At 40.4% G+C, this 27,441-nt stretch overlaps 1 protein-coding gene across 2 annotated transcripts in view; it reads left to right on the top strand.

Moving 5' to 3' along the window:
• The window catches only part of tango2 (transport and golgi organization 2 homolog (Drosophila)), a 38,131-nt gene extending 11,727 nt beyond the window's left edge, over positions 1 to 26,404 (top strand). Inside the window, exons 5-10 of one of the 2 annotated variants that reach the window (XM_065250327.1) lie at positions 3,308 to 3,427; positions 10,787 to 10,901; positions 19,321 to 19,388; positions 19,583 to 19,730; positions 24,322 to 24,420; positions 24,520 to 26,404. In XM_065250327.1, coding sequence (XP_065106399.1) covers positions 3,308 to 3,427; positions 10,787 to 10,901; positions 19,321 to 19,388; positions 19,583 to 19,730; positions 24,322 to 24,420; positions 24,520 to 24,640 — 671 coding nt within the window. In that variant the 3' untranslated portion in view covers positions 24,641 to 26,404. Of the gene's footprint in view, positions 1 to 3,307; positions 3,428 to 10,786; positions 10,902 to 19,320; positions 19,389 to 19,582; positions 19,731 to 24,315; positions 24,421 to 24,519 lie in introns of both variants that reach the window. The other variant, XM_065250326.1, reaches the window with a different exon arrangement.
• Positions 26,405 to 27,441: the final 1,037 nt, after the last annotated feature.

Here is a 27,441-nt window from a genome sequence, read left to right as displayed (position 1 = left end):
CTTTTAAGCTATGTATAGCAATGTTAATATTATAAATGTTTGTAGACAGTAGGGTATATAGATATTGTTAGCAGCGTAAAAAAAACCGACGTCATCCCACCCACGCATTGGTGCACGTCGAGGGGGTGAACTTGTGTGTGTGTTTTAGCAGTAATTTGCCATTGAGAATGACAAGGTGGCTAACCGCTATGCTAGTTAGTTTACATTGTGGTTTCTCCTGCAAAGCCAGGGCCCAGATACCGTACTTTTCGAAAGTTAAATGAAATATTTAACTGCTTTATTTTACAATTCTACATGAACTTACTAAGTAATAGTGTTTCCCCAAACTAAAAGTGTTTTGGCAAACTAACCAAGACCGGGCCGCTTTTCCGACGAGACTAACGTACCCCCAAGTCTTTATCACTTTCCCAAGATACGGCGGACCTCCCGCTAGCTTCTAGCAATTAGCATGCTGTCCACAAGCAGTATACATCCCCCGCTGGGTCTTAATTTCTGTAATTTGTGAAAATAACGCGTTTGAAAATGTTTTATAACGGGAATATGTTAGCATTTTGTCTTGTGTTGTCCCTTTTATTTATTTAAACACAAACCAACACAAAATGACACATGATTTGTTGAATAGCATAACACAAAAAAAGTCTAAACAATTTACACATCCTTTCTTAGAGTGTATAAATTTCTTTGTTCTAATGAACACAGAGGAAGATATTTTGAGGAACGTTTGTAACCAAAACAAGCATGAGCCCTATTCACTTCCATAGTAGGAAAACATAATATGGAATGGAATGGGTTCCAAACTGTTTGTTGGTTACAAACATTCCTCGTAATATCTTCCTTTGTGTTCATCATAACAAAGACTTTATACAGTTTGTAATAACATGAGAGTGAGTTAATAATCATAGAATTTTGTTTTGTCAAAAATATCTTAAAAATAAACAATATCGGTACGGCACTGATATATTTTAAGATATGTCAGTGCAAGCTGTTTTCGGTTAGGACAGCTCAAACAAGCATGTTAGTCTTGAACTAGACTCAAGCCCTGTCCCGGAAACCGTCCCTTTGAGTAATTCATTTTATGTGAGAGACAGATAAATAAACTCAAAATATAAAAAGTCAGACATTTATACAGTAAAATGCTTTGTGTGTAAATTAACCAGTTCTCGCCATAAATTTTTTTTATGCTTAACGCCATTCCAGAATCTATGATTGTATGACCTTCCTTATAAAGTTATACTTTGTTTGATATTCAGCCATTTCAAGGAATGCATTTATATATTTCTAAGCATGGCTTAAGCGTCCAAGTATTGTATGAAGTTGCTGTAGCCTTTGTGACTTAATAAATGTTCAATAGTTAGCCCTTCAACTCTGTGTGAGCTCTGTATTATATAAGTATCATTCATTTCTATCCTGAAATACATTGGATTTTTATTTTATTCCAGTACACCATTTTCTCATGCTCCTTCATGCTTGTCTACATTGTGTCATCCAGCGAGTATAGAGATTTAATTTTGTGTTCACATAAACAAAGGTTGCTATGTCCTGAGGAGTCTTGGGAACATTCAGACGATAAACTTCCATTATCTAGTATTTACAATTATGTTAAAGTCTCATCGGAACACAGTGGTGATAAATTTACTTTTTGCTAGTGTCAAGGATTTTGGATGATTCATGTAACATCAGGAAAGGACTAATAAAGTACCCATTGTCAGGATTCAACTGGCCACCCTTAAGGAGTAAAATCTGTCCGGCTTGAATGATGGACCCTTGTCTGATAAATAATACATCTCAGAACATAAATCACTTATTCTTGTGGCACCAGAAGGTACCAGAACAAATTTGTTGTTTGTCTGAACGTTCTCCTCTGAAACCTCTGCTAGGGTCAGACAGCATCGGACGCCTTTTTATTGATGGCAACCTTAATGGTGGTAAAAATAAATTCTGCTGTTAAAGATGAAGCCCTTATCTGTCTGGTGGGTGAAGTGTTAGGAAGAATGTACAATTACGAAGCCTTTTGATGTGAATGAGGAGTTAAGGTATTGCTAAATAGTTTTAGGTTGGTGCGTTGTAGACTCTGTACTGGCAGAGAGTTCAGTAAGACAAAATTAGACCTGAACCAAACATTAGAGTTACTGTATGAAATAAAGTGTTTCAATTTTTACATTTACATTTATGCATTTGGCAGATCCTTTTTTCCTATTGGTATACATTTTTTTAATCGGCATGTGTTTCATTTGAGTTTGACCCCATGTTGATCTTTTGCGCTGCTAACCCAGTGGTCTAACACTAAGGACCTTTTTAATACCTTTATAAATGACCTCATAGATGGACCAATATTCTGAGAGCTATAAATTGCTGTACTTAGTCTCGAAAAAATATATATATTTCTGTGCTTTCAGTTAAAGTCATTCTAGCTGAGCATTCATGTGCAATCTTTTCATTATCATTGCCAGGAGACAAGATTTAAAGCTCACGTAACAAACACTGTTTCTGCATTTCTAATGTTAATCTGGAGTACCTATAGAGTAGTATGACATCCTTTATATCTCCGAGTCTTTAGTTTAATCAGATTTATTAAAGAAAGATTAGCTTTACCTAATCTTTCTGATAACGTACGAAAAAATGAGGAAGAAGGAGGAGTTATACCGCGGGAGGAGCGAGTATGAGTCATGCAACACTATACAACACTGTTTTAACTTATGATTCACTACATGTTCGTGTCATTTATATAATATGCACGCGACTATTTCCAACATAAGACGGAAGTCTTACTTACCGCGTGCAACTCGTCATGACCCGGTTGGGAAAATCCACCGCATCAAACACACACGCAAAACTCCGCTGCTACCCCGGATAATAAACTATATCCATTGTTTTCATAAGGCTGGATTTCTTCTCCTTACAGTACATCCAAAAACACACTTCATCTTTTGTGCCATTGTTGAGATTTGAAATTAAATGAGGCTGAGTGGCGTGATCAGATGCTTGCAAGCTCTAGCGTCTCCCGCTGATTGACGGGTGGGCGGGGTTTTACGGGGGAAGTGCCCATATAAAGAAGTGATACGTATAGAAAACGCCTGAAACGTCAGTTGGACCTGTAATCGAAAAAAACTTTCTGAAACTTGTACGAAGCCTGGTGAAGTGCATTCGGCACAGAAATACTCTGTAACATGTCCAACTGCTTTTTTGACACACTGCCTACGTTTAGCATGAGGAAACAACTCTATAACTGTGTTAATAGGTCAGAATGCTTGAAATACCATTGAACCCCCCTTTAATGTCCCTTTTAAGTTTCTTTTTTTGTCATTAGGTTTGGACATGGAAGTAGGGAAGGAAGGTGGCTCATGGCTGGGAATTAGCAAGCGAGGAAAACTGGCAGCACTGACCAACTACATGGAGTGGCGGCAAAATCCTGATGCTCAAGGGAGAGGTAGTGCAAATCTTTCACCCATTAGTATTAATGTGCTTGGCTATTATAAAGCTGTTTACTGGACATGTATGTATTACTCTGACAAATTGCAGTTAAGATTAAGTTTATACACCTTTGAAACCCTTCATCATAACTACATTCTTTTCAAGTGAAGATTATGTTCCTGTGTTTTTCATTTAATCAGGCTTTGGTAATTTTGTCACCAAAATAAGATGCAATAAGTATTTTTTGACTAAGACTGTTTTGGTGTATGAAAAAACTTGGTTCTCTAAGAATCCAAAGTAATTTTTCTTTCAATTTGTACATTTTATTCACTCATAAAGCTTTAACACTTTTAGAAAAATACTGAATAGCTTGGAAAGTAAAAAAAAATGCCCAGAGGAGCTGTACAATTCTAAAAAAATCAAAAGAAATAAATAGATTTTTATGTTTTCAGGAGAAATGTGAGATGTGCTTGCCTGTGCGAAATAAATAAGTTTAGAGCATAAACACAATATGAGGGTAACTTTGGTTTTCATCTGGTTTATGAGGTCCTTGCAGATTATGGTATATTCTGGTCCATGGATATGATCTGGTCCCTCCTTAAGTGTTATAGTTTAATAGCACAACTTTCCTTAATAAGATGCCCAATTTGTACTGACAATTGTACTAATAGCACAATTGTTTAAAATATGTAAGAGTTAGGGGTTTACAAAAAAAACAATGTATGAACAAAAAATTATTAGTGACATTTGCCCTGGCAAACCACCACAAATCAACAATGGTTTTGATGTTTAACAGATTAATCTATAGCAGAATAAAGGTTCCCTTTCAATACGGTTCACTTCGCATTGCGTCAGTTTGCTGACGCTATGGGGGAAACTCCTGTTTACTCCGTGATTGAAGCCTATTGGTTAACGTCTGTAGAAAATACAGACCAATGACGTTTGAGCCCGCGCGGGGGCGTGGCACACGTCCCTATATAAGCCGGTGAAATACGTCAAGAGCTCATTACTTTTCTCCTTCAGCGCGAACCTTCTCGCTGCTCCGAAGAAGAAGCCCTTACTCGCCGTCGATCCAAGCACTGCAGCGGACTACAACACACCAGCGTGTTCCCCTGCCGCTTTCCGGTGAGCCTAAAAGAGAGTATCTAAAAGAGCAGAAGCGCGTTGAGATAATGTCGCTTCGGCATTGCGGCTCCTGCCGAGCCCCTTTGCCTGTGGAGGATTTCCACAAGGAGTGCGTCATCTGTCTGGGTCCTGCCCACGCCGAGGCCGTACTCGCCGAGGCGGGCTGCGCCCACTGCGAGCTCCTTCCTATCGCGGTGCTGCGCTCCCGCCTCGAGATCTTTAAACGGAAGGCTTCCCGTGCTCTCCCGCCTAAACAGCAGCGGAGCCGTGAAGCTGGAAGACGCCCTGAGACCGAGTCCACGCCGGCTCATCCCCCGCGTGCTCTGTCTCCCCGCCGTCACCCTGTCACCTTCGCCCATGAAGACCTACGCCCCCTGCCGAGTGCTAGCGGCATGGTTTCCTTTGGGTCCGGTGACAACTTGGAAGTGATGTCATCCTCTGAGGAGTTAGAGGATTGGGCAGCTTCGGATGACGACGCCCACGCAGCCGCCGCTGATGAACCTACCGAGTCGCGTCCTCACGACTCTGAGCTCATCCGCATCTTGACACAAGCTACGACGGAGCTCAACATCAAGTGGTCGCTGCCGTCAGAGCCTCAACTCAGCCGGTTGGACGAGTGGTTTCTGCAGCCCGGGCGCCGTCAATCGTCCCGCCAACGGCAGGCGCCGTTTTTCCCTGAGGTTCACCAGGAGCTCACCAAATCTTGGCGTGCTCCCCACTCCACCCGAGCTCAGAGCGCCGTCTCCCACGTCCTCTCCGTAGTGGACGGCGCTGATGAACACGGCTACTCTAAGATGCCGCCGCTCGAGGAAACTGTCGCCGCCCATCTCTGCCCGTCTTCAGCCGGCGGATGGAGGGCTAAATTGAACCATCCGTCAAAGCCCTGTCGCCTGACATCGACCCTGGCGTCGAAATCTTACGCCGCCGACGGCCACGCTGCATCCGCTCTCCATACGATGGCGGTGCTGCAGGTATACCAGGCAAAACTCCTCCGTGACATGGACGAGACAGGTCCGGACCCGTCGACCTTTCAGAACCTGCGCAGCGCGACTGATCTGGCCCTTCGCGCCACTAAAGTCGCCACTCAGGCTGTAGGAAGAGCCATGGCCAGCCTGGTTGTTCTGGAGAGACATCTGTGGCTGAACTTGACGGAGATAAAGGACACGGATCGGGTTGCCCTTCTTGACTCGCCCGTGTCACCGTCGGGGCTCTTCGGCTCCGCTGTGGAGGGGTTCACCCAGCGCTTCACTGAGGCACAGAAATCGTCGCAGGCTATGCGGCATTTTCTACCAAAACGATCTGCCTCAGCGTCTGAGACCGGCCGCCCAAAACCGCCGCCAGCTCAACGCCCTAAGCCAGCACCAGCTCAGCCCCAGCAGAGAGCTGAACCGGAGGTCAAGCGCCAGCGTCCTGCACGACCGGCTGGCCCGCCTCGACGCCGCGGTCCCCGTCCTCGGATTACGCTGGACCCGACGCCGGCGCCGCCTCCCTGAAGAGAGTCTGAGGAGGAAAAGAGGCTCTGGTCCCGCTTCGGCCGGCCCGCCCTCGAAAGTTCTGCGTGTTTCAGTCCCCTCGGGCGCTGGACACACCCTCGCTGTAACAGCGAAACACAAATTTTTACCTTTTCACAAAAAGAGCAAATTTCCTCCTCTGTACACACAAACACACACACACGGCTTAACGTCCATAAGCATATCGACGCTCGCCGTCAAATTTCACGTTTGGCAATCCACCCCCGGTATGCCGGGCTGGATTCTAAACGTAATCCAACACGGTTATTCACTTCAATTCGCCCGGAGACCACCCCGGTTTCGCGGCGTTCTCTACACCACTGTCCCAGACGATCGTATGCAGATCCTCAGGGAAGAGGTGCGTTCTTTATTACTAAAAGACGCGATAGAGACGGTCCCGGCGGATCAAAGCGAATCAGGCTTTTACAGTCGTTATTTTCTCGTTCCAAAGAAAGACGGCGGCCTCAGACCGATATTGGATCTACGCGTTTTGAATCGCGCTCTTGCCAAACGGCCGTTCAAAATGCTTACAGCCAGACGAATCATGGCGTTAATTCGACCGGGCGATTGGTTCATATCAGTGGATCTGAAAGACTCTTACTTTCACATTCCGATAGCGCCACGTCACAGGCCGTTCCTAAGATTCGCGCTCGACGGGACAGCATACCAGTACAAAGTTCTGCCCTTCGGATTATCTCTGGCACCACGCACATTTACCAAATGTGCGGATGCGGCTCTCGCCCCTCTCAGACAGAGCGGCATCCGCATATTGAATTACCTCGACGATTGGCTTATTCTAGCACAGTCAGAGAGGGAAATTACTGCGCACAAGACCGTTGTACTCCAGCATTTGGAGAATTTGGGGTTCAAAATCAACCTCCAGAAGAGTTTGCTCACCCCCACGCAGCGAATCGCGTTCTTAGGCACGACGCTCGACTCATTAAAGATGCGGGCATGGCTTACACAGGAACGCGCGCTCACGGTCAGACGCGAGGCGGCATCGTTCAAAGCGGGTTCACATCTCCCTCTCAAACGATTCCAAAAAATGCTGGGTCTGATGGCAGCAGCATCCCCACTAATACCGTTGGGAATGCTGTTCATGAGGCCGCTTCAGTTTTGGTTGAAAGCGAAAGTTCCGCCCCGTGCTTGGTTGTCGGGCCGCTTATTAATCAAAATCACGTACAGCTGCGTGAAAGCGCTTTCGATATGGACATCCCCTCACCTTTTCCTCTCGGGCACGGAGCTCGGCTCCGTGAGCAGGAGGAAAGTGGTGACTACGGATGCGTCTGCGACGGGTTGGGGCGCTCACTGCGACGGCGAGCTCGCCTTCGGTGCGTGGAACAACCAGTTGTCTCAGCTACATATCAACCACCTCGAGATGTGGGCGGTTATCTTGGCGCTACGACACTTTCGACCGAAACTCCAACATCAACACGTTCTAGTGCGGTCGGACAGTATGACGGTGGTTTCGTTCATAAACCACCAAGGAGGGCTGAGATCTCGCTCCCTATCCAGGCTGGCGAGACGGCTTTTATTATGGGCTCACGCGAACGTACGTTCGTTAAAAGCGACTCACGTACCGGGTGTAGCCAATACGGGTGCAGACATTCTCTCGCGCAACGGTCCGCCGCCGGGAGAATGGAGACTGCATCCTCAGACGGTCGAGAGAATATGGACCGTCTTCGGCCGGGCGGAGATCGATCTGTTTGCGTCAGACGAGAACGCGCATTGCCCGATCTTCTTCTCGAGACACCACGATGCCCTGTCGCAAGCATGGCCGGCGTGTCTTCTGTATGCTTTTCCTCCGGTGGCTTTGTTACCACAGGTCCTTCAGAGGATAAGAGAGACGAAATGCGCGATAATTCTGGTCGCCCCGTTTTGGCACAATCAACCATGGCTCCCCGACCTATGGCAGCTGAAAACATCAGCACCATGGCCAGTACCGCTGAGGAAAGACCTCCTATCTCAGGCGAGAGGGACGATATGGCATCCACAGCCGGAGCTATGGAATCTACACGTTTGGTCTCTGAACGGCAACCATCACGCCTTTCAGGACGGGTGTTAAATACTCTAACTGAAGCTAGGGCCCCATCTACCAGGCGCCTTTACGCTCAAAAGTGGTCTATTTTTTCTGACTGGTGCACGACGAAAGACTTAAACCCAAACACCTGTGAAGTGGAGCATATTCTCTCCTTTCTGCAGGAAATGCTGGACAGCGGTCGCGCGCCCTCGACGCTTAAAGTGTATGTGGCGGCGATAACGGCGAATCACGCCCTTATCGCCGGTCGCACCGTGGGAAAACATGATCTCATCATTAAATTCCTCAGAGGCGCTCGCAGACTAAACCCACCGCGACCTAACACGGTCCCGTCTTGGGATCTGTCCACGGTCCTGAAAGCGCTGCGCGGTCCCCCTTTCGAGCCCCTCGAACAGGCTGACCTGCGCGCTCTCTCGTTTAAAACCGCTCTCCTCCTGGCGTTGGCATCGGTTAAACGAGTGGGCGATTTACACGCGTTTTCAATTGACCCGTCGTGTCTGGAATTCGGTCCTAACGATAGCAAAGTGATCCTTAGACCGAGAGCGGGATACATTCCTAAAGTTTTGACCACGCCATTTAGAGTTCAGGTGGTTTCACTTCTCGCCCTTCCGACGGCGGACGGCGAACAAACCCCGAACACGCTCTGCCCCGTCAGAGCGTTAAGAATATACACGGACCGTTCTGCCTCATATCGCAAGTCAGATCAGCTGTTCGTAAGCTTCGCACAACATTCCTTAGGTATGCCGCTCACTAAACAGAGGCTATCTAAATGGATCGTCGAAGCCATTGCTTTGGCTTACGCCTCCCTGAATGAACATTGTCCAGTTGGTTTAAAAGCTCACTCCACGAGGGGTATGGCTTCATCTTGGGCTTGGTCTACGGGGATTTCTATCGTTGACATTTGTAACGCGGCCGGCTGGTCCTCGCCGTCTACGTTTGTCAGATTTTATAGCCTGGATGTACCTGCCTTACAAGCACAGGTCTTATCGGCTTAATGATTCACGCGACTGCGTTTCTGTATGCCTTCACGGTGCGTTGCTAGCTCACCGTCATGGCTACCTATTAATAATTCATGCACAAGCTCGCGGCGCGCTCAGGAAACCCGCCGTCTCGTGCTCTATTGTATATGCATCATGGTGCGTTTAGAAACTTCACTGTATGCGTATTACTGTCTCATATATGGTGCTTACACTTGCGCTCGCTAGAGCTATGTATATGCTGGGTTAGGGCCACATGCAGTGTCTCTCCGGTAAGGGCACCTCAGTCCGTTGTGTATGCACGGCGGGATGGGATTACGTTCCCCCATAGCGTCAGCAAACTGACGCAATGCGAAGTGAACCGTATTGAAAGGGAACGCTTAGGTTACTCACGTAACCCCGGTTCCCTGAAATAACGGGAACGAAGCATTGCGTCGCTGGCCGTGCTACAAACGTCTACGCAGCGAGTGTTATTCGGCTGCGCGCTTCAGTCGAATAATAATGAGCTCTTGACGTATTTCACCGGCTTATATAGGGACGTGTGCCACGCCCCCGCGCGGGCTCAAACGTCATTGGTCTGTATTTTCTACAGACGTTAACCAATAGGCTTCAGTCACGGAGTAAACAGGAGTTTCCCCCATAGCGTCAGCAAACTGACGCAATGCTTCGTTCCCGTTATTTCAGGGAACCGGGGTTACGTGAGTAACCTAAGCGTTTTTGTTTACATCATATATGTGTGTGAACTGTGTATAATAACTTTGTATAGATAAATGCACACACATCCATGCATGTATATATTTAAGAAATGTTTACATGTGTGTATATATACATTTCTATATGTATGTATAATTTATATAATATATAAATACTTAATAAATGTATATTTTTTCTTAACATATATTATAATTTTATATACATAATTATTATACACAGTTCACACACATATATGATGTAAACAAAAACTTTTATTCTGCTATGGATTAATTGGGATTAATCGTTATGCATCCGTACAATTAAACAGTACAACAAAAAATTATAATTTTTATACATTTCACCAAAGTTTCCAAGCTCTAAAATCCCTATGGTAGTTTTGGTCTAGATGCTGTTTTTAACTTCCACCCAAAACATCATCATAAATAAAAGTCCTTTAGGCAGTAATAAAATTTATAGTTGACATCTTACCAGCATGTCTTTGCTTGTAACTCCTAATTCGGAAGCAGTCAAGAAAAATAAAGTAGATTTACTTTACACAAACAACTTTATTTGATTCGTAATAATTGTAGACATGTTATGTGAATAAGTGAGTCTAGAGTCATCCATCAGCTGTGCACTGCTATCTCCTCATAGCTGAACTGGGCTTAACACTGTCATCACTCTAATGTCTGTTTAGATCTTTCATTGCTGCTTTCCTGTATCCTGACACCTCACCACCACTTACCATCAAACACACATGTCAAACAGCCCTCGCCATTCTGTTCCCAGGCCATGTCACTAAATATAATACAAATATTTCAGCTGTCATAGATGGTTATACACACATGAACAGTTGTGTGTCAGAGCTCTAATACATGTTGTTAAACATGTCTTCAATATGAGCATCAAGTTATGCACCTGTTTCTTCTCATGTAGTTTTGAGTAACACATTGACCTTAAGAAAGAAAGTTCACAAGCATAGCCATAATAAATTGGATTATTGATGAATGCCTGTTCCCATTTTTACTCAGGATCCTTGGTGTCTAACTATTTGACGGATAACTTGGACAGTTTTGCTTACCTCCGTAAACTTTCTTCAGAGGGTCATTTATATAATGGCTTCAATCTCCTGACTGCTGACTTCAGGTAAGTTGTGCAGTGCAAATCTTGGTTGGTGCATTTCATATCCAAGTATCCATGCTTGAGAATTTTAGCTACAAAATATGGTCATAACTGTAGTTACAGTACTGTATGTTTATTGTTTGTGAACTTTATTTAAACATTTAAAAGCGTGTGTGCTCAACTTGTACAGCTTGGTGTTAGCAAGGCAAATGTCTTGGGTTTTGTTTCCCAGGGAGCAAACATACTGTATGTTGATAAAATGTAATGCTTGAATACATTGTAAGTCGCTTTGGATGAAAGCATCTGCCAAATGCATAAATGTGTAACAGATTTAGAATTATATTTTTCAATAATAATTTTTTAATATTTTTCATAATGCGATCCCTTCAAAACCTATAGACTGAGTTGCCTTTGTCCTACCACTATTAAAAGGGGACAGAGAATGAAAAACCATTTTTACCTTGTCTTTGTTGAATAATGGTAGTCTACCCGCATTCACGAACATACAAAAAGTGCTTGACATGCTAAACATCTCAGTCTCATAGAAATTCCTCTTTTAGAAATGTCTGCCAGAAAACGGCCCAATCTGAAAAACTGATGCTTATGACATCACAGGCATCTAACTGCCCCTCCACTTTAAAATAATTGGCTACATTTTTTGAGTGGCAGCAAAGTCAGCCAATCAGTAATGAGATTGCAAGTTAAGCCAGTAGGGGGAGCCAAATAGGTGCAAAACCACTTGTTTAAAAAACCCCACCCTAATAGAGCTATCTGAGAGAGGTTTTAGGAAGCTTTTAAGGCATTACAGACCCAAACAAAAACATTTTGTCTACATATCACATCACAGAACAAGAATACATACCCCGTTCAATCATTCTATGACACCTTTAAGTAATTTAACCACTCAACCCATTCAGTCACACACAGTATTTGTGATGGGCATATCTGCCAAACACAATGTACACATATTTGGGGTGACATCACCAGTTGCTGATCAGGAGAACTGCTGGCTAAGCGGGTTTTCCTCACACATTCATTGCACACACAGTCATGCCCATTTAAAGGGGCCATGGCGTGAAAATCTGACTTTTTCCATGTTTAAGTGCTACGATTGGGTCCCCAGTGCTTCTATCAATCTAGAAAATGTGAAAAAGATCAACCCAGTAACTTAGTTTCTGTAAACCATTCTCTGCAAGCATGTGAAAAAATTGGTTGTTGAAATTTGGCTCTACTTATGATGTCATAAGGAGCTCTTTTTATTGTAATACCACCCCTTAATCTGCACTATCAAACCACAGCACTGCCATTTAGTGCAGAGAGAAAGAAAGAGAGAGAAAATAATTCACAGCACAATTGAGTTTCAAGTGCAACAAACCACCATCAATATGATCAGTGTTTGCACTTCATCCGCTCATTTGCATTTTAAAGGATACACCCAAAACGGCACATTTTTGCACAAACCTACAAAGTGGCAATTTTAACATGCTATAAAAAATTATTTATATGGTATTTTGAGCTAAAACTTCACATATGTGCTCTGGGGACACCAAAGATTTATTTGACATCTTAAAAAAGTCTTGTGACATGGCCCCTTTAAATAGACACAAAGCAAGGAGTTCTAACGCTAAAATGACTGTGTTTTAAGTGCCTTTTTCAAAATCTTACTTTATCAATTCTTATGAGGATGATATAACAGAATAGAGAGGAACAGCAGGCCCTGCATTCACATTGTATGTCCTTTCCAAGTTCAGTGTTTTTACCATTATCATTTAAGGAGAACTGTCCTCTTTATATCTTTTCTTTTTCCAAGATACATTTATCACAGCATTTGGCTGTGCACTAGAGTCTTAGGGCAAGACATCATCACCCCATCTTTTAGCTCGCTGAAAGGCTGTCTGCTAATGTAGTGATGTATTACTTAAGTCTGTGCTGTCATCTGGGGTCCTGGAGGGGTAATATTTGCCCGTTCATCTCTGTCTCTTCAAACTTATAGACGCAATATATGGGCCGATCTGAGTCCCAAACAAAATAATAAAACTGATGAAGATACCACGGGAGAGTTATCCATTTGTTTACCCTTTTAATAAACAAGATCGTTATTGAGCTTATCGGCCTCTCCCTGTCTTTTCTCATTCACAAAGGACAAAATGATACACGTTCAGATAAACTCTGGGGAATCGCAGTGGGCATTTGTGCTGAAATCAATACCGCTGTCTCCTGTAAATAGAGACGGCCTTTCCGAAAGAATAAAGAGATTTTGTTTGCTTCTCTACAGGGATGTGACTGACAAGTCTGATAACAGCGTAATGTTTTATATGATATCTCAGCCTATTAAAAGATTTCCCTCTGTGTATTATCAGGTTTTGTTTTTTTAGACTCCGCTTTGTCACTGTTCCTTCGGGCTTTCACAGGTTATATAAAAAAGTGTCAAAATGCTTTTTAAAGTGCATACTTTTATAAGTTCAGGTTTAAAACTAAACTCATTCTGTATTCCTTAGTTTTCTTTTAACTTTATTCGTTTAATTTTAAAGGGGCCATGGCATGAAAATCTAGCTTTTTTCATGTTTAAGTGCTATAATTGGGTTCCCAGTGCTTCTATCAACCTAGAAAATGTGAAAAAGATCAACCCAGAAACTTAGTTTTGATAAACCATTCTCTGCAAGCACGTGAATTAGGTCATTGAAATTTGGCTCTCCTTATGATGTCATAAGGAGATCTTATTATAATAATTCCACCCCTTAATCTGCACTATACAACCACGACACAGCCATTTAGTGCAGAGAGAGAAAATAATTCACAGCACAATTGAGTTTGAATTGCAACAAACCACCATTATTGCGATCAGTGTTTACATTTCATCAGCTCATTTGCATTTTAAAGGACACACCCAAAACGGCAAATTTTTGCTCACACCTACAAAGTGGCAATTTTGAAATGTTATAATAAATTATTTATATGATATTTTGAGCTAAAACGTCACATGTATACTCTGGGGACACCAAAGATCTATTTTACATATTTTACATCAAAAAAGTCTTGTGACATGTCCCCTTTAAAACTTAAATGTATAGTTCACCCAAAAATTATTATTTACTCACCCTCATGTTGTTACAAACCTGTATACATTTCTTTGTTCTGATGCACACAAAGGAAGATATTTTGTAACCAAACAATTTGTGGACCCCATTTACTTTCGTTTTTCCTACTATGGAAGTGAATGGGGTCCACTAACGGTTTGGTTACAAACATTCTTCAAAATATCTTCCTCTGTTTTTATCAAAACAAAGAAATTTATGCGGGTTTTTAACAACATAAGATTAGGTAAATAATGACAGAATTTTCATTTTTGGGTGAACTATCCCTTTAAAGGAACAGTATGTAAGAAATGTATATCAATTAATCATAAAATGGCCCTGATATGTCACTAGACATTAAGAAATCATTTTCATTTCAAATACTTATATCACTGACAACAGTGGTCTGGCCAGGATATTGTCATTTAAAAAGTGGAGTTGCAGCCCTCAACTGATGTTTATGTTGTCATTTTGTGTATTGGCCACCAGTTGTGTGATTGCAGTAACAGTTTTGGCCACAATCCTACATACTGTTCCTTTAAGTCATATTAATTGTTAATGTCACAGAGAAGGTAGTAAGTGTTCATAAAAGCTAGACTGTGTAGCATTTATGCATCTACTTGGATAGCTTTATTGTTTTGTAGTTGTGTAACCAATTTTTTTTTTTACAGTATTTGACAAAATTCTCTAGCTTTGTAGCGCTTGTCTTATTTATTCAAATCTTATGCCAGATCATTTTAGGGTGGTTTGGCATAATGGTGATATTTAGCCAGAAAAACTAAAAAGCGGCCAATAAACCAGTGCACCGTTGAGTAAGCTACTTAACCTCGGGTTAACTTTGGATAAAAGTGCCTTGCAGATGATTTCTAACTGACTTGCTGAAAGAGACAGTGTCTTTCTTTCTTTAGCCCTTCCTTGATACCACTAATAAAAAAATATTTAGCCTACTGTATGTTCCAACCAAAACCAAAATAATACCTTAAGTTGGTTTCCTGGCAATGATCAAACTGTATTAATACATGATTAGAAGGGTATTTGGCTCATGAATTAATTTCTGTTAAAGACTTTGCATTAGAAAACCTGGACAGGGCTATTTATAAAACCTCTTTTGGCTGTGCCAATCCATTTTGGTCAAAGCTGCTTTTATCGACTCTGCTGACATAGTGGATTTTATATTAAAGGGATAGTTCACCCAAAAATGTCATCATTTTCTCACTCTTATTTTATTTCAAACATGTAGAAATGTCTTTGTTTTGATAAACACGAAGGAAGATATTTTGAGGATTGTTTGTAACCAAATTGATCAGAAGCTCCATTCACAGTAGTGTTGGGCGATATGCCCCATTTTGAGATCGTCCTATCATCAGCCTGTGAGATTGGCGTTACACAATAGAGATACACTTGATTGGTGGACAAAAAATAAGCTGACTTACTCTAAGGGCAACACTGTCATGGCTGTAACTTTTTTAAAACTGATACCATACCGGGTTTCCTGCAGAAAATTTGTTAGTTAAGGTGGTAGGGTTGTGCAGGTGGACGGAGCCTGAGGAATGGCAATCAAAAGGGCGGGGCGTACGCGTCATGATGAAAATATTTTTATTTACAACACTCAAATAAAACTCAATTTTGAAGAAACTATGACATGAAAAATGAACACATACTAGATTATTAATGAATTAAATGTTTTATCAACTGGCTAGTTATGCTCCAGACAATGACGGACCATGTCTTTCTCTATTTTTCGGTCATGTGGAGTGCGTGCCCGCACATGGTGTGAACCGCGTTCACGCTATTCTCCGAGATGCACTTGACGGCCTTTTGTGCAGCTACATTTTTTTTTTGACAAACTAGTTAAGGTGGTAGGGTTTCCCAGCTTAGGTGGGCCGCCCGAACTGAAAAGTGCTGCGGGAAACCCTGCCATTAATCCCATATACCCAGGTGCTCTGAAATTTCCTGCGTGCCAGGGAGAGGGAACAACACACTCGCTGATTTTAACCCTCTGCGCGCCATAAAAACCTCTCTAGTTTAAGGAAATGTCAGAGCCGCGCGTATTACAAGTTCATGTGCGAAGAAGAGTCAGAGTCATGCGCATTACAAGTTCAGGTGCTAAAAGGAGTCCATGCCGCCCGCATCAGGCCCAAGTCCAGGTGTGTGTAAGAAGGTCATTTTCCAGCACAAATGCAGTATATACTATTAGGGCATAGTATAAGTAGGCAAATTGGGACACAGCATGGGAAACTACATCATTGGCGGTGCCCACGTCAGGGCATTAGTGTACTGCATTTCAGGCATTTCCAAAAACGACAGGTCACCCACCTGATAATGTTGATAAAATTATATGAATGTAAAGGGTAACAAAGCCTGTAATCACAGACATGGATCTGAAGTTTTAACACAGTTGGTATTTAACTCTTTCCCCGCCATTGACGAGATATCTCGTCAATTAAGAGAAAACGCTTCCCCGCCAATGACGGGATTTTCCGTCTTTCCGCAATACCGCTATTATCCACCAGGTGGCGCCCTTCCGCAACTTTTTAAACCCGGAAGTATTGCCCTATGGCAAGCTGCTCCATGTCCGTGTCTGTTTTAAAGATCGCTCTGAATGGGATCTCTATGAAAAGTCCGTCACAAAAATGGAATTATCTCTGCTTTTTGCTCAAAATATGGTGTTTTTGCAAAAACTACCAATATTCAAAAGCTGATTGCAAAAGAACCACTAAAGGTAGGATGAAACGGTTTTTTTTGTTTGAAAGCAGAGGGTCTGTTCTTTCATTTGGTATATTGTATGTTTATATATTTAAAGAAGAACATTTTCTGTAAGGCATTAAACTTTGGTGAAAATCATGAAAAACGCTGGCGCTGGCTGGCAACTTTTTTTAAAAACGCTGGCGGTGAAAGAGTTAACACCAGACACCTGTGATTATGGACAAGTAGTTGATGTTATAACCGTATGAATGTAAAGGGTGCACAAGACACCCGTGATCACGGACAGGAAACTTTTGAGGTTATTGATATGCTGTGCAGTTATGGCAGTTAATTAAACAGCAAGCATTTACAAGTTTTATTAGTTTTTTAGCTGTTTAGTACTAACTTTATCATCTAATTCCAATACAACACAACGTCCTCCAGATCTTCTGTATCTTGCCCAGCATGCATTGCATTGCTGATGTCACATTCCCATATAACTATTTATTTTAAACGCCATGATGATGGGTTTAGATGCATGAAACTTTATACTGAGAGAAAATAAACGTTGTACTGCCATCTTTCCTGCACTCTTAATTTTTCTGAAGAAAGTAGTGCATCTCAGCAAGATGCCATTAACAAACATTCATTTAAAGATGCCAAAAACAGATGTGGTTTTACTGAAAGTGACCATTCTGCATATTTATTCTACATACTTATTTTATCCCTAGTACTTATGCAACAGGCTCTAGTTTTCCAGAGTCCTGTCTGTCTGTCTGTCTGTCTATCTGTCTTTTTCTCTACTGTGGTTTGTCATCCCTGCCAAACGGTTTTAGCAGCACTATTGAGGTGCCTCTCAGATTGCTTCAAAAACCCTAAATTGGCTATTTCTTATTTCACAGCTATATTCTCCTGCTATCTCCTGGGCCCCAATAAAATGTAAAGTGCAAATAAACAACACTATGAATTCTCTCCTTTGAAACACACAGTCAGGTTCCAAAATTAATCCTTGCCAAGTGCCGATTGCAAGTTAACTTGGATTTGTCGAGTAAATAAAACAAAATTACCCACCAGTTGGCATAGAAAGTTAAAAACTCAGAAATTAGACACTTCAATATAATATAATCAGTTTAAATTAAAGAAATGGTAGGAAGTTCATTTTGGACCATGCATGCCATTAATAATGGCCCATTATTCACGAAATTATACATTTATAGGTTTCAAGTCTTTTAAGCTATGCACAATTTTTCTATCAGGATTAATAAAGTTAACTGAGTATTGATTTACTACATGTATTAAAATGGGAGCATGATAAATGGGAAACTCATGCAGGATTCGCTCTTTTTGCATTCTGGAGCAGTGGAATGATGTAATGATGGACAGAGAGAGTTTCATCACAGTGTTTTATACTTACACAGTAGAGTTAATACATAAAAATTGTTTATGTATACAGTATGAGAAGTTCAGATGCAAAAGCCGCTAAGCACAACCTCCGCAAAAATGAGATAATGATATATGTTTATCAAATAATAAAATATGACTGCACATATCATATCATTATTATTTGGATTCATTCTTCTTGGCTTGCACCTCGGACGGGGTGCGTTTGCTTATGTTTTGATTATATGTTTATTAGGGGTGTCACGATTCTCCAAATCCTCGATTCGATTACATTTTCTATTCGATTCTCGATTTTGTTAAAAAAAATTTGAAAGCACAAAAAAGCTATGCCATTTTTAGACTAGACTTTTATAAAATATAATATCTGACCTTGAACCCCGAGATACCCTGCCAAAACGAAAATTCCTGTCAAATCTGTCAGTACTTTGTACCTTAAAAACGCACTTTTATTACCGTCATACGAGATTGTGAGTCTATACCCCAATAAGTCATGTTTAAATGCTGTTTTCATAACTCTTAAGCAACTGAAATAAGTTGTTGTGAAACTTAATGGGGGCGTGGCAGCATCAACGATTCCATTTTTTATTAGAAGTTAAATTGAACTGGAGGGCTTGACACAGCTCCACACTTTAGCACAACATCACCAGCATGTGTAATGGTAAACAAATACTGGTACCCAGGTCGTAACAGCAAACAAACTGTGCGTTGATCATGCTAAATTTCTGACACTGTCAGAAAATTATCATAGTCTGTATTTGGACACAAGACAAGGAAAACTGCTGTCTTTGAACCTCTCTTACTGTACGACATATAGGACCACCCATGAAGAGCCACGATCACAGAAATCGCGACGATTGTTTCAAAATGGCAATCTTTCGTCTGTTTCTGATGTGCAAAAACTATTTGTAATGGCTTGTATTTTCTCACCATTGAAAACAATTTCTTCTGTCAGCTCACATTTTTCTTTGTAGCTAATTGCTTACTGCATAATAAACAGAAGTCAACACTGACCAGCTCCTAATAGATCGAACCCAACAGAGTAAAGCCTTGTTTGTCGTTTTATGTACAATATTTTTGCATGTTGATGTACTTTTCATTGGGATGTGTTGATTTGCATGTGCGTGCGGACTTATTTACATGAAACACTTCTACATAACTTATTTTTATTTATTGCATACCTTGTATAGGTATGCATTGACAATGACAAAAATAGATGTAGTTTAATAATGTTTAATTGGTTACCACTAACTCGTTTTTTTTTCTCGTTTTGTTTTTGGATGCAGGGCCAATGAAGACACGTTGTGTTACTATGGAAACAAGGGCAGTTCAGAACCCATTCATCTGAAAGCAGGTTTGTTCAGTCCCTAAGTTAATGCTTTGTGTTGAGACGCCACACGCCAGTGTTCTTGAATAAACCACTGCCGTTTGTGTCATTAAACCTTCTGTCTACATTACAGACCAGTTTCACTAATTCAGTACCAGATTCGTGGCCGTGTCTCGCTCAGACAAAGCTTACAGGAGAAAATATAATGTTTGTTTCGGCAGGAATCTATGGGTTGAGTAATTCACTTCTAGAAACTCCATGGAGAAAACTGCAGCATGGCAAACAACTCTTCAGCAGTGTAGTGGGTAAAGCACTGCCTCCTAATGGCTTAATACAAGAACTGCTGCATATTCTCAATAATGAAGAACTGTAAGTTTGCTTAATTATGACATTCAATATTCGCTTTCTGTTTTGAGACTTTAGTGCTTTTGCTTTCTCTCATTTTCTTTTTTTCATCTACCTTGATCTTAATATTTTTTTAGACAATTAAACCAGCATTCAGCCTCACTGATCTCTAATAAGACTTTAATGTTTTATAAGTAGAATACAGGCAGACTGTCAAATAATAATTTCCATTAATTTATAACTTAAAGGAACACGCCCACATTTAGGGAATTTAATTTATTCACCATATCCCCCAGAGTTAGATATGTCCTTACACACCTTTCTCATCCCCGTGCGTGCTATAAATCTGTCTGACGCAGCCCCCGCTAGCTTAGCTTAGCACAAAGACTGGAAGTGAATGGCTCCAGCTAGCATACTGCTCCCAATAAGTGACAAAATAATGCCAACATTTTCCTATTTATATGTTTTGATTTGTATAGTCACACCATGTACAAATCACATGGTCATATGAGACACAGCCAGTTTTGCTGCGAGCAAATCACTTCACCCAAGTAGCAGTGCTGCGCCTTCTGAGTAGGGTTGGGTACCTTTCACATTTTTACCGGTTCCGATGCCGGTACTTGGAATTCGATACCGGTACCCAGCGGTACCTTTTTCGGTACTTTACTCTGACTTAAGTGACTTTCAGTGGACATAATAAGCCCAAACCTCTCATTTTCAACATTTTGTTATTTATTTCGAAATGTTTAATAATACACACAATTATGGCTGGGCGATATGACCCAAAAAATTATCGAGAAAATGTTTTCCATATCAGTCGATATCGATAATTATCATGATAAATAACAAATCTTTACTCCTGTCAAATTTAAAGGCAGATTTTTGCTCCTGAATGAAAATTGTAAAAACCAGACAGTTAATAATGGTTTTAAACTACTTTTTATTCAGAACATGACAAATACAAATACTAAAATCTTGTTTTAATGCATCTGTATTAAATGTAAATCTATTTGTTATGAAATCAACACATTTCTGACACAAAAGCAGCAGACTACTGTCCCTTTAAGACCCAAGACAGACTGCTTCAAGTTTCAATATACTGAGTAACAGCTGTTTATGTTCACTTAAACAAGAAAGAAAACTTAGTTCAGTGATCACGCGTGCGTTATACATATACGAGCTATACACGCTGATAAATGGATGTCAAGAGTGTCACGTTGCTGTGGGAGCGCACATACGCAAACACTATATTCACTGCAGTGGTGGATCTGCTGCTTTTCCTCAGTTTCCTGAATTTGTGAATGTCCTGTAAATATACTTTTAAAGCTGTGCGAACGTGTGCATGCGCAAGGCGGACGCTGAATGAAAGTACAGTATACTGCACGCACCTGTGTCTGCTGTGTTTGACGAACCCTGTTTGCGCGTCCAACATTACAAACAAGAAAATGTTTCCGCGCATTTGGATTCCGTGATTCCGTCCGCGTTATCCGCATCGCGAAAATCATATGTCTCTACTAACAAATGAATAACTTGCCTCATCTTCCACTCCTTCAAGTCTGACTGTCACTGTGATTGTAAACCAAGAGCGCGTGCCGCATCCGGAAGTGCTCGCGCAACATTACGCACAGTGCTTAAACATTATCGATCACTTATCGAACTGTCCTTATCGTTTTATCGAAAAAGTTTATATCGGTAAAATTATCGTTATCGAATTATCGCCCAGCCCTACACACAATCTTTAAAAAAAAAAACATCCTTATAACATCCAGGGCATATGTCTTACATATAAATAAAATAAATAAATTAAATATATAAGTAAGACAAATGATCAATGAACATAAACGTCCTAAAAGCAACATAAAAGTAAACTTTTATGTAGAAAACAATACTAGCAGTTGATTTTTAGAAAAATCAGCATGTCAACGTTCTCAGGTAAAAGCCATGACAGAGCAGTAGAGAACAGCAGTAGAGAACACTCGCTCTGAGGATGTAGAAGAGGACTGGACACAGAGATACTTTTTTGCCAATCTGGCCAGCATTGGCATTTGGTCCGCATGTGGTTAAATGTGTTCGAACAGCCACATGGACTGCCTTCTCTCCTCCTATTTATCTAATCTGAGGTACTGAGGACAAAGTTTTACGTCATTTCTGACTTTTAGCGTGAACACACAGTCTTTAGGCTTTCATTGATAAAGCTAAAAGCGGCTTATCTCCGCAGTTTCATTTCGCGAGCTCGTGAAAGTTGTGTGATCTTATTTCATTAATTGTGCTGAAAAATCTGAGAAAGCTCCAACATATTCATGTACAAAACACTGTGCAGCATGTTTACTTAAAACACAAGCAGTGCCATAGTATTAGTTTGCGTCCATTTAAACCCGTCATTACTCCAGCTTGCGTTAAAACGAAAGCAAAGGGACTTCCCCGCGGTCTCCACGGACCACCACTAAAAGAAATCAGGACAGAAGCGATCGAAAGTCGACAAAAGAGACGGACTGGTGTTGCTAAATACCAGGTGTAAAAAGAATTTGTCTCTCTCGTCCACTAGTGATCCGATCGACGAAAACGCATCTTAATAAGCTTTTATATAAGCTTAATAAGCTGTGCTTTTAAATACACACTGTGTTTAAATAAGTGCTTCCTCAGGTTGGATGTATTACCACTGCTTGCCTTGCACTTACGGTTACAAATATTACAGGTAGCATTGTCTGCATCATCCTTTGTGAAATTTAACCACGTTAGATCGCTTTCTGTTAGCCATTAAGCAAGTTGCAAAGGGGTGTCACTTACCACACGATCTCTCTCTCTCGCGCGCGCGCACACGCTTTCGCTACGTACCAGACTCACACGGCGTGCTGACATGTTCTCTTAGGTACCGAAATTGAGCACCGATTGATTTTATGTGAATCGATACTGGGTAGTACCGACGCAATTCGGTCGGTGCCTATAAAAGTACCGAGGTCGGTACTCATCCCTACTTCTGAGAATATAGTTCCCAGTATGTATACTGTTAAAAGATGGCAGTGGCTCATTTGACCTTGATATTTGTCCATGGTGTGACCTATACAAATCACAACATATAAATAGGAAAATGTTTGCGCTATTTTGTCACTTATTGGGAGCAGTATGCTAGCTGGAGCCATTCACTTCCAGTCTTTGTGCTAAGCTAAGCAAGCAGGGTCTTTGTCAGACAGATTTATAGCACGCACGGGGATGAGAAAGGTATGTATGGACTTATCTAACTCTGGGGGATACGGTGAATAAGCTAAATTCCCAAAATGTGGGCGTGTTCCTTTAAAAAATATTTTATGTGACTTCGTTAAGATCTTTTAAGCACATTTTGGATGTTTGAAACATTGGAGGAGAAAAAGATAAAGACCATCTATCTTTTTACACATGTTAGAGTCAAAGTCAGAATAACTCTATTGTCATTTTAACCGTATGGATGATTACACAATTTAGGGTACATTTGGTATCCAAAGTGATATTTTTTATTTTTCAAATGATTATATTTTTAATCTTACTAATTTGGTACTCATTGTCAATTATCACAAAAGTGTCTTATATAGCTGAAAATCATGATTTCCTTCCTGTTGTCTGAATTGGTATCAATTTTGTTACTGTAAACCGCTGTTACTGTTTACAGTTTTTAACAACACTGGCAGTCATACACAGAGAAACACACACATACATACATGAATGTCAATATTGTTACACTTTATTGGTTACAGAGTTTGACACTGACTACTTCTGACAGTAGGAAGGAAATCATGATTTTCAACTATATAAGACACTTGTTACAAAAAACATTGTATTGCTATGGCCTTTAACATCTTGTGATCCATAATTGAAAAAAATTTTTATAAAGCAGAATAAAATAATGACTTTGGACTCCAAATGTACCTGCAATTACATAATCACCCATATACAGCTTGTGCAAGGTGAAATGAGACAACATTTCTCCAAGATTGTCATTTGAAGCTGTTAAAGGCAGATATCCGGCACACTCATGTCAGTAATGACCTTTAAGAGGAGATTCATTTATAAGGGTGCAACACAGACGTCTGATTAGACATTATGAATCTGTTTGCATTCGGCATCACTGAAATTGAATGTAATGGCTCTATCAGAAAGGTCTATTAGTCCAAATCTAGGTATGATCGTAAATAGGCACGAGCACTTGGAAAAGCTTTTAATGCTTATTTGTCCCTTTCTTGTCTTAATATGTGACCTGTAGCATTTTAGTATGTTAGACACATATGCATTTATTACATGGCTCGTTGGAATGCTTGATTCTGATTGGCCAGTCGCGACATTTGCAGATTTGTTTGTTATTCCCAGATAATAACCGCTTGCTTTTGGTATCGCAAAAATAAGCCCCTTTAGTGTGATACAAGACCCTCCGCTTCACATTGAGTCCTGATTACAATTTGAGGGCTTATTTCTGCGATAACAACCGGCTGCCTCTGCATTATCCCTTACTTAACAGTTTGTGATCTCAAACTTCAAAATTACCTTTCTGCATTTATCTAATGCATTTATTGCATATTTAAAATAATCGAATCTCATTTAAAAAAAACACCAAATAAAGCTAATTTCTGCTCTTCTCAAGAAACAGCCCAGACTCAGCACAGGAGAGTCAAGGTGTGGGTTACACTAAAGCTATGCTTCAGGCTTTTTCTGCAGTGTGTGTGCGGACACCAGGATACGGCACAAGGTCAGAATCCTATGGAAACCATCTTCAAATGAATATGGTAGCAATTAATTACTTTACCTGTTACTGTGTAACCAGTGTCATACCGTCTGCCCATGACAGGACCAATACGGTAATCCTTATCGACAGAGAGGGGAACGTGAGCTTCACGGAGCGTACCATGCTAAACTGTGACGTCACCCAGTGGAGCACCAATACCTTCAACTTCAAACTGCAGGAATGAGGGCCAGAAAAACCTCACGTTGTGCCTTTGTCCCAATGCTAAAGCCATGATGTAGCACAAATCTTTCCTGAATTAGTGCTATTCAGAATTGTTTTAAATTATTGCTACGGCGGTGTTTTCAGAGAAAGCTTCATTTGTAATTTCCTTGGTAATTTTTGGTTTCCACTGAGGGGGATGTGATTTTGAGTGCATGAGATTCTCTCTGCATCTCGAAATTATTTGAGGCATGAAGAATGTGAAGCGATGTGATTCCTCTCCACAATTAATTCACTCGACCCTTGTTTATCAGTTGTCATTAACATGGAATGTTGGAGTAGACTGGGGAACAAAATGTTTACTGCCAAAGAATTATAATGTCAGTCAGTCGTTTATAAACAGAACTAAATAAATCATCTTGCACAATATACTGTTAACTTTACTTGACTAATAGGTCCAATATTTGTTCACTGTAATAGCAGAACTTTCACTCAGGAACACATTGAAAAATTACTGCCAAAAATATGAAGGAAAAAGATAAGATTAGGTATTAAAGACTAATCTGTGTTTTTAGGCATTCGTTTAGAAATCATCCAATAACTGTTCGAAGTTTGATGTCTGTAAAAACCACATGGCATGCTTTCTGCTTTCTGGAACCTCATATTAACGGGGACATATCATCAAAATCTAAAGGGCTCAAATTGGGTCCCCAGTGCTTCTATCAACCTAGAAAATTTGAAAAGATTAATTTAGTAACTTAGTTTTGGCAAACCATTCTCTGCAATCATGGGAAAAAATAGGTAATCTAGATCTGGCTCCCCTTGTGATGTCAGAAGAGAATAATACCGCCCCTTAATCTGCTGCACTATCCCAACCACAGCACTGCCATTAAGAGCAGAGATCAGCTCATTTGCAATTTTAAAGGATACACTTAAAAACAGCACATTTGTGTTCACACCTACAAAGTGGCAAATTTAACATGCTATAATAAATTATCTATATGGTATTTTGAGCTAGAACTTCACATTCATACTCTGGGGACACCAAAGATTTGTCATTTTTAAAAAGTATTGTGAAATATCCCCATTTGATGTAATTTCTATGGCAAATGGCAGCTTGCCTGATATTAAGCTTTACATTTAAATTTAGATCATCATAGTCTTTAATTTGTGTATTGCAACTTATTACTCATTCAAAACCTTGACTTTGACTTGACTTCTATTTATTATTTTGAGCATGTCCAATTTATTATTATTTATTTTATTTTTTGTATGATAGTTCAGAGACTCATTCGTACCCTGACCTAAATATATTGTCTAAACACCATTTTAATACCAAGGTAAGTTTTTTTCCCTACGTGTAGCTTAGGTATTCTCTGTGCATCGCAGTGAGCTATATTGGCATCTCTTGTCTTCATTTGTGTCTTCAAGCATTTGCTTTTCAATGCAGACTTAGTTACTAAACTTTGAGCACACATTACATAACATGAAAATGATGGGATTGTATAACATGTTGCAACTGCCATTTTATGGTGGTCTGCTGCCATCTAGTGTTGTAGGCATAACTGTAGTGCGTTGATGTACATGAAATGAAATCAATACCTGATGTTTTGTTTGCAATATGTGAACATTTTCTTCATTTGTGAAAGCTTAATTTATGTGAATTATTCTTTTAAGAGAATTATAAAAAGACGTTTTAAAAGAAATGTCATTAAAATGTAATGGTTAAATAAGTTACACTTTCATAACCACATTGTTTTAAGGTGACAATAAATTATTTTTTTCTTTATCTTGAATGTTTTACATTTTAAGACTTTAGCCTACAGATGTTTTGATATTTTTAACACACAGGTGAGGACTTAGCTTCACAATGCCATAGAAGAACCTTTTATTTTATTTTTTACTAAATGGTTACATAAATAATCTTTAACCTCTAAAAACTTTTCTGTTTTACAAAAAGTGAGATATATGGTTCATTAGATTATAAAAATGTATGAAATAAATGGTTCTTTTCATGAACCTTTGATGGAATGGTTCCTTGTGGAACCAAAATGGTTCTTCTTAAGGCATTGCTGTGAAAAATCTTTTAAGAATCTTTATTTTTAAAGGCGGGGTGCATTATTTTTGAGAAATGCTTCGGAAAAGGGAGTCGGGCTAAGTACCAAAACACACTTGTAGCCAATCAGCTATAAAGGGGCATGTCTACTAACCTACTAATCGTTGCCTGGGTTGCGTATGTGTGGGGCGGGTTTATCAAAAGAAGGTCCAGATTCTTTTGGGTTAGGGGGCGTGTTTAGGTGATTTCACATTGGCTTTCAGAGATTGTGCACCCCGCCTTTAAGAGTGTATTGCAAGCGATGTATAAAGAGAACAGTAATGTAAGTGTTAAAAAAAGGAAGCGTAGTTGAACCAATCAAATCTCCAATCTTTGACAAAATAAGACATAACAGCTGTAAATATACAAACACTAGCTTTCTTGAGCTTTCTTTAATAATAAAATATCAAGTAATTGTGTCAGTAATTGAGTTGCTAAGTAATGTAGGTGAATTTGTTAGCTGGGATAACTTATTTTCAACCAAATGTTGGTTCTGCATGTCAAAAACAAACCCACAGAAACTTAATTGTCAACGTTTTTGCGGCGTTTTGCTCTAAAAATTACATTTATATAAAATGTTTAGATAGCTCAAATGTATTCTAACTTTTTTAAATGACAGGCATGTTGCAATTATTTCCTCCAGTAAATACTATGGAATAATGTATTACACTTAATGGTGGGGTGCATGATTTTTGAAAAACACTTGGAAAAGAGAGTCGGGCCGACTACCA

Source organism: Paramisgurnus dabryanus, chromosome 5, assembly GCF_030506205.2.
Source record: "Paramisgurnus dabryanus chromosome 5, PD_genome_1.1, whole genome shotgun sequence".
Lineage (NCBI taxonomy): Eukaryota > Metazoa > Chordata > Actinopteri > Cypriniformes > Cobitidae > Paramisgurnus > Paramisgurnus dabryanus.
This window is presented reverse-complemented; position numbering and strand designations above follow the sequence as displayed.